The following is a 7868-nucleotide window of genomic DNA, read 5'->3' on the forward strand; positions in this document are numbered from 1 at the left end:
GAGCACAGAATGGCAAAAGATTAGGTAGGAGTGCCAGGTCATAGGAAGCTTTATAGGAACCAACTTAAGGAAGGGATTAGTATAGTAGGGCTGACCACAGGGGCCTCAGACCCAAGGGTTTCAGGTCCGGGAACTGGGTCTCCATCCTCTCTCTACCTTGATCCCCATGACCCAGCACTCTGAGTTACCTTAGTTTCTCTAAAACTAAGTTCTTCCTTACCCTCTCCTGCCAATACCAGAAAAAAAAAAAAATCCCTTGTTGGTTTTAATTCGTTTTTAAGACCTTCCCACCTACTCTCATGCATTTCTACATATTGAGCATGGCTTCATTATCCAAGCAGAAAAAGCAACAGAAAGCACTGGAAACTGGCTTTTAAAAAAAGAATGAGCATGAAATGAAAATTGCGTCTTTTCCTCCTTTCTATAGTAAGATACAGCACTACTTTAATTTACTGAAAGCTTTTATTTAATCATAAATACCATCAGCCTAACTTGCTTTTGTGGGATGGTTGTATTTTTATTTATTTATTTATAAGGTTTTATTTATTTAATTTAGAGAGAGAGAGAGAGAGAGCGTGAGCGCAAGCTGGTGGGGGCTGGGCAAGGGAGAGGGAGAATCTCAAGTAGACTCCACACTGGGCACCAAGCCCGACGGGGCTCAATCTCACAACCCTGAGATCACGACTTGAGCCGAAATCAAGAGTCAGATGCTTAACCGACTGAACCACCCAGGTGCCCCTGGTTGTATTTTTAAATGTGATTTCTCCTTTTTTCCTTTTAAACTTAGCTTTCACTTATTCACAAATTTTTCAAAACCATAATGGTTTTCTTTAGCACAAGTAGCACTGAGCTACTTTAGTGCTGGGTTTAATTTTCTCTGGACTCAGGCAGGATCTTTTGCTCAGCCTCAGATGTCCAGTGCCAGTTAAACTTGACAGAACGCAGGTGCCATCCAGTCTAGCACGCCCACATATAACACATAAGTGAACCCTGCTACAATCCCCTTCTTTCCTTTAGTTGCTTCCTCCTGGCCTCCAAAGGTGCCCTTCTCCAGAACCCCTCAACTCTGGGACCCCATCTAGCCCAGGATCCATTTTCCATCTGCTTTTAACAACCAAATGTTCCCCAGAAAAGGTCTATTTTTGTCCCTTCTGTTTCCTCACCTCCTTTGGCCAACAAATCTGCTCTCTCCAGCGGCTCCCTGATCCCCAAGTCCGCTGGTCTCTTCTTTCTTATTCTCCTGGACTGCTCTGGGCCTTTGACCTTGTGGGTCTCCCCACCTCAAGACCACCCTGGTTCTGTCACCTGCTTCTAGTCTCTTTTCTCTATTTCTGCCGTGGCAGCTGCCCAAGGTCATTCCTCCACGCTGTTCGTCCCACTGCACACTCTCTCCTACAGCGATCTAACTATCCCTGGTCTTGTCCTCACTCAGAATGGCTCAGGTGTCTCTCTGGCCCAGACCTCGACTGAGCCTCAGACCCGCCTTTTCTCCTACCTGGTGGGCAGTTTCACCTACATATTTATACCAACGTGTCCAAACCCTACTCTTCTCACCTTCCGCCCAGAGGTGCCTCCTCCCTGCCTTTCTCTTACTGTTATTACTTTGCTCATCAGTTCTGGTAAGTCAAGTTGGAAATCAGTGTTTTTTCTTTTCTTTACTGCCTCTTATTTCTGAACTTTGCAACCTAACAGCGTACTGCAACAGCCCTAGACTGGGAGGCAGACCAGGGTACTGGTCCCAGCTCTGCTCTGGCTTTCTGGATGGCTTTGGGTAAGTCAGTGGAACTTTTTGAACACGTTGTCTCTCATGTAACAAGATTGGAGACCACTTATTGAAACCTTACTACAGGCTAAGTACCGTGATCAGTGTTTTCTATACATCATCTCACGAACCTATATAATTTCCCATTTCGGGGAAAAGGAAAATAACGTTCAGGAAGACTAACGTATTCATGATCAAGAACCAGTTAGTGGGAGGACCTGTGCGCAAACCAGCTCTGTAATTCCAACTCCATAATCCATTTTTTCCATTACACCGTAGGGCGCGCTCTCCCCACGCCCAAGGCAGCCGTCTTCCCCCTCCCACTCCCCTTAGGAGAATGTAGGCTCACGGGGGAAGCAGGAAGGCCGCGACCATCAGTGGCTCGCCTACCCGGCCAGGAAACGAGCTCAGCTGAAGCGAACCAAGCTAGATTTCCTCGTCCCGCCGCACCGCCCGCCTTGCGGGAGGCCCCGCCCCCTGCCTCGATTGGCTGGCGGGAGCGAGTTGGGGTCCGCGGATTGGCTGCGCGGCCGCCGGCTAACGCGGCGGAGCTGACGTGGCCAGCGCGGCGTGTAGTCCCTACTGGGCTGCGGACCGGGCTCGAGGCAGGCGGTGGGGCGCCGGGACGCGAGCCGCCGCGATGCCGCTGGAGCTGGAGCTGTGTCCCGGGCGCTGGGTGGGCGGGCAGCACCCGTGCTTCATCATTGCCGAGATCGGCCAGAACCACCAGGGCGACCTAGAAGTGGCCAAGCGCATGATCCGCACGGCCAAGGTGAGGGCAGAGCCCGGGAGGAACAGGAGGCCGGCCGGGGCCGGGGGGCGGGGCCGCGGGAGAGCCTGCGGCGGGGAGCCGGGACCACCTTCCTCTGCCTCGGTAGCCCGCGTGCGGCCTGGCGTCCAGCTCGCCTGTACCATTTCTAAGTCTTGGGACTCCTCCTCATCCCTCCCCACCTTCCTCACTTGTCTGCGTTACTGCAGGTGCCGCCTAACCCGAACTTTGCCCCCTTCTGGTGGCAGAATGATCTTCCTAAAACACAGGTTTGACCACGTCGTACCGCCTCACATCTTCAGTGGTTCCCCTCTGTCCAAGGGTAGAGTCGAAACCCTTTAACGTGACCTTCAGGACCTTAATGACCTGGTTCCTTCCTGCCTATCATGTTTCACTTCTGACATCTTTCAGCGACATTGAATTACGTCCAGCAAGTTCTGAAGTTCCTGGAAGTTGCTGTGGTCTCTCACTTGCCATTCATTGTGTTTGGAAAATGAAACGGTTAAAATGCCAGGGCTCTGGGTTCAAATTCAGACGCCACCACTTAGCAAGCTGTGTGAACCTGGCCTGGTTACTCAACCTCTCTGAGCCTTAGTTTCATCATTTGAAAATCGGGTTGATGATAGTACTTATCTCAGAGTTGGACCAAATGGGATGACTTATGTAAATCTCTTAGCACAGTACTTGGAGAGGACTCAATAAATGTTAGCTATTAGCTATAGGAGGTTTATGACTATTCAGTGCTCCCTCTTGGCAAACTTTATTTCTCTTCAAACCTGTATTCATGTACAGGTCTGCTTGGATGCTTTTTCCAATCCTTCCCCACAAGGCTGGGCCCCTATCACTGCTCCCATCGAATTGCATTGTCACTGTCCAAGTTTCTTGCTCTCTTCTAGCTCACTCCATCTTTTTTTTTCCCCCTTCCCTCCATTGAAAGCTGTTCACCTAATGTCATCGATTGTGATTAGGTATTTACCTTTCTCTTCTTTCAGGACTAACTCTGCTTTTATGGAAGCCTACTGGATCATAAAAAATACTGCTAAAGAGTGACAGTTGTACTAAATGCTTTAAGTGCACCATCTCACTTCATTCCTACAACACAGTGTGGTAGATGCTATTTGCTTCATTTTAAAGGCTCAGAGAAGTGACTTGCCGAAGGGCACACAGTAAATACTGGATTTCAGAGCTTTGCTCCTAACCAGGGAGTGCTAGCCTTTGCGTGTAACATTGTTTTCTAGGGGGGAAATTCCTGCTCTTAAGTAGGGAACAACCTGTTTGTGGAGGTGCGACCTCTGAATGCTGAGGTTGTAAAAATACCCACAGATACTGAAGCCAGAGAAACAAAGTTTTTTTTTTTTTTTCTTTCTTTCTTAATTTTAGAAGTTGGTTCTGGGGCGAGGGGAGGAGAATGAAGAGGTTGAGCCTGTGGTGCAGTGGAAAGACACTGTCCTGGTGTGAAGATACCACTTACTAGCTGAATAATCTTGGGCAGGTGACTTTTCCTCTTCAGGCTTCAGTTTCACTTATTTTATAATGTGTGTGTGTTTGTTTTTAAACTTAAAGCAGTGGAATCTTGTGAAATCCTTGTATTTTAGGATTTTTTTTAGTCTTTGTTGCCAGATAAAGTCACATTGCCATGTTTAGTTACTCAGAGTAGCTCGTACAATGAAATGAATCTATTTGCAATATTAAAACTTGAATTCAATTATTTTTATTTTCTTGCAAAATATAATTATATAATATATATCAACTATAAATGTATTACAATTAGAGATTTATTAATTGAATATACTTTTAACTTCCAAATTTTGAAGCAAAGGGAGCATCATACCTTTGCCCATCTTGGAGTTTTGCTGCTTGTTTTTTTTTTGTTTGTTTGTTTTTTGTTTTTGCCAGGAGAGAATAAAAAAAACTTGAACAAAGAAACCATCAGCATTGTAGTAAAACGGGGACAGTGATTGTGTTTTCTGACCCTGGAGTTCACCATAGAATTAAACAGAAATCACTCAGTTTGAGGAAAGAAGAGGAAGAACCTGACCTCTTGTCTTTAGTAGTTTCTGCTACTTCACCTTTATCTTCTTCCTGTAAATGAAAGGTTTGCCCAGAACAGACGGGCTCTTTCACTCCTTGAGCTAGAGCTGAGAAGCAAAGGGAGCAGGAAGCAGTGCCCTGTGAAGGCCTCTCCCTTGGTTTGCCGGAGGCCTGGCTGTAGGCGGCATCCGGGTGGCAGTCATGGGCCAGGAGACAGGTGCTCGGCAGCCTTAGCAAAGCGATCTGTCCAGCTCTGCCCGGGACTCACTGTGCAACGGTGCTCAGGTTACTCTGGGCCTGGGGATCTTCCTCTAGACAATGAGAACGCTGTTGCCCAAGGTCACTTTCCGTTCTCATGTTCTTGTTTTGTTTTTTAGAGATTTTATTTATTTATTTGACAGAGAGAGACACACAGCGAGAGAGGGAACACAAGCAGGGGGAGTGGGAGAGGGAGAAGCAGGCTTCCCGCTGAGCAGGGAGCCCGGTGCGGGGCTCCATCCCAGGACCCTGAGATCATGACCTGAGCTGAAGACAGATGCTTAACGACTGAGCCACCCAGGTGCCCCCACTTCTCATGTTCTTTAAACTTTCCTGACCGTGCCATCTTGTGGTCTTTCCGGGAGTAGGAGCAGTACCGTTAGCACAGATATTTCTGGAAGTGAGGTTTTTAGCAGCACGAATAACTGTCTACAGAAATGTCAGCGAGCCGGAGACTTTAGAGGGTTTTCCTCCATCTTTCTATTGAGTAGTTTTTAAAAGCAATTTTGAGGGGTGCCTGGGTGGCTCAGGCGTTAATCGTCTGCCTTCGGCTCAGGTCATGATCCCAGGGTCCTGGGATCGAGCCCCGCATCGGGCTCCCTGCTCCTCGGGAAGCCTGCTTCTCCCTCTCCCACTCCCCCTGCTTGTGTTCTCTCTCTCGCTGTCTCTCTGTCAAACAAATAAATAAAATCTAAAAAAAAATAATAGTAAAAGCAATTTTGAGAGATTGGGGGCTGAGTGGCAATCGTATTATAGCTCTTATAGCTGGACAGTCCAGCTTTTATGTTATAGCTTCTGTTCAGTAAGGCCTGGGCCTTTCTGAGTCTTGTTTGTGTACTTTTTGCCCCAGAACCTCTTGTTCAAACGAGATGCCATACTGAAAAGCACAAGTACAGAAGAGCTAAAGCAGAGTTGTCTGTTTCCTGCCCCACGAGGGGCTCCTCAGAACAGGTACAGGTCCTGGAGCGAGCCCAGAGCAGCTGTTGATGGAGATGGAGATGCTGAATCTGAGAGCTGGAGTGACTTATCCAGGAGTGAGAGTCAGATCCTGATTTCCCCTCAATTCTGGACCAGTGCTCATTTTGTTATCCTCTGCTGAGTTACCCAACTTAAAATCTTTAGATGTTTAATTATTTTTAATATAAAACAAAGTGAAAAAAAGGGCCATTTTTTTTTTCTTTTTGCATTTTAAGGGGGAAAAAGAGGGGGAAGCCCCATCTCCAGCCTTCTCTTCCTTTGAGACTTTCTTGCTTCTCCTTTTCCTCTTTGCCTCTGTCAGTCAGCCTTATTTTTAAAGATACTGATGTCAGAGCAGTTGTCCCAGCATTTCCCTTTTCTCTGAGAATCCCCGACAGGTCAGTGAAAGGAGCCCTGTTGTGTGTTGCAGGAATGTGGGGCTGATTGTGCCAAGTTCCAGAAGAGTGAGCTGGAGTACAAGTTTAATCGGAAAGCCTTGGAGAGGCCCTATACGTCTAAGCATTCCTGGGGGAAGACGTACGGGGAGCACAAGCGCCACCTGGAGTTCAGCCATGCCCAGTACAGGGAGCTGCAGAGCTACGCCCAGGAGGTTGGCATCTTCTTCACGGCCTCCGGCATGGATGAGGTGAGTCCTCATGGGAGCTGCTCTGCTTTAAATGCACCATCTCACTCCATTCCTACAACACAATGTGGTAGATGCTATTGGTTTCATTTTAAAGGCTAGGGGACAGCAGGTGGCCCGGTGGCATTTGGCCTAGAGTCAGCTCCAGCCATTGCTTACCTGAGACTTTTATTGTGCTTTCTAGAGCTAGAGTTCCCAATCACATTAACTGGATCAATGCCCAACTAAATAGAAGGCCAGGAGGAGCAGAGGCCCAGTGAGATTTTGTGAGAGGAGTACCAGAAGTTTCCAGACAAGCTGTCTTTGGGAGTATGGGGCAGCCACACTGACATCCCCGAGTCCCTCAAGCTTGTGGGAGACCCCTATCGGACCAGTTTTCTCCCAGCGGAAAGTGGCCTGGACTAGGGATCAGGAAACCTCCCTTCTAATAGGGATCCACCTCTTGCTGAGTGGCCTTGGTGGATTTGGGTGGGGGGCGTTGGTAGTCATCCTGAGCGGCTCACAGAATGTCATGCTAACGTCCTGGAAGGGTCCAGTCCTGCTCTGTGACCTGCCTCTTTGAGATTCCTTCATGTACTCTTTTTCAAATGTAAAAATTACAATTGTAAAAATAATAAATATCATCGAAAGTTTAGAAACAGGAAAAACTAACCCATAATCCCTATATGGTGGTTCTTTTTATAGATTTCCTCCTGAAGTCTTTTATGTGCATGTTTTATTGCCTGGTTGCTACATTTGTGAATATTTAGTTTTGTGCATGCTTTTCCCATTTAACATTATGCCGTAAGCTTTTACCCACATCTGGGTTTTTTTCCCCACCTTTACTGAGATATAATTGACATATGAGTCCCCACAACTTTAGTTCCTTTCTTTTTTAAACTTTTATTATTATCTTTTTTTATTTTTTTATTTTTTATTTATTTTTAAAGATTTTATTTATTTGATAGAGAGAGACACAGCGAGAGAGGGAACACAAGCAGGGGGAGTGGGAGAGGGAGAAGCAGGCTTCCCACCGAGCAGGGAGCCCGATGCGGGGCTCGATCCCAGGACCCTGGGATCATGACCTGAGCCGAAGGCAGATGCTTAATGACTGAGCCACCCAGGCGCCCCTATTATCTTTTTTTAAAGACTTTTTTTTTTTAAGATTTTATTTATTTGTGAGAGAGAGAATGAGAGAGAGAGCATGAGAGGGGGGAGGGTCAGAGGGAGAAGCAGACTCCCTGTTGAGCAGGGACCCCGATGCAGGACTCGATCCTGGGACTCCAGAATCATGACCCTAGCCAAAGGCAGTCGCTTAACCAACTGAGCCGCCCAGGTGCCCCTTATCTTTTTTTTTTTTTTAAAGATTTTTTATTTATTTATTTGACAGAGAGAGACACAGCGAGAGAGGGGACACAAGCAGGGGGAGTGGGAGAGGGAGAAGCAGGCTTCCCGCGGAGCAGGGAGCC

At 47.3% G+C, this 7868-nt stretch overlaps 1 protein-coding gene across 1 annotated transcript in view; it reads left to right on the forward strand.

Moving 5' to 3' along the window:
• Window positions 1–2330: 2330 nt before the first annotated feature.
• NANS (N-acetylneuraminate synthase) overlaps window positions 2331–7868 on the forward strand; it is a 17651-nt gene continuing 12113 nt past the window's right edge. The window contains exons 1-2 of the mRNA XM_006742917.2: window positions 2331–2534; window positions 6208–6423. Of these exons, the coding sequence (XP_006742980.1) occupies window positions 2403–2534; window positions 6208–6423 (348 nt within the window). The 5' untranslated portion in view covers window positions 2331–2402. The remainder of the gene's footprint in view (window positions 2535–6207; window positions 6424–7868) is intronic.

Source organism: Leptonychotes weddellii, chromosome 14 (genome assembly GCF_054177405.1).
Source record: "Leptonychotes weddellii isolate Sample4059 chromosome 14, ASM5417740v2, whole genome shotgun sequence".
Taxonomy (NCBI): Eukaryota; Metazoa; Chordata; class Mammalia; order Carnivora; family Phocidae; genus Leptonychotes; species Leptonychotes weddellii.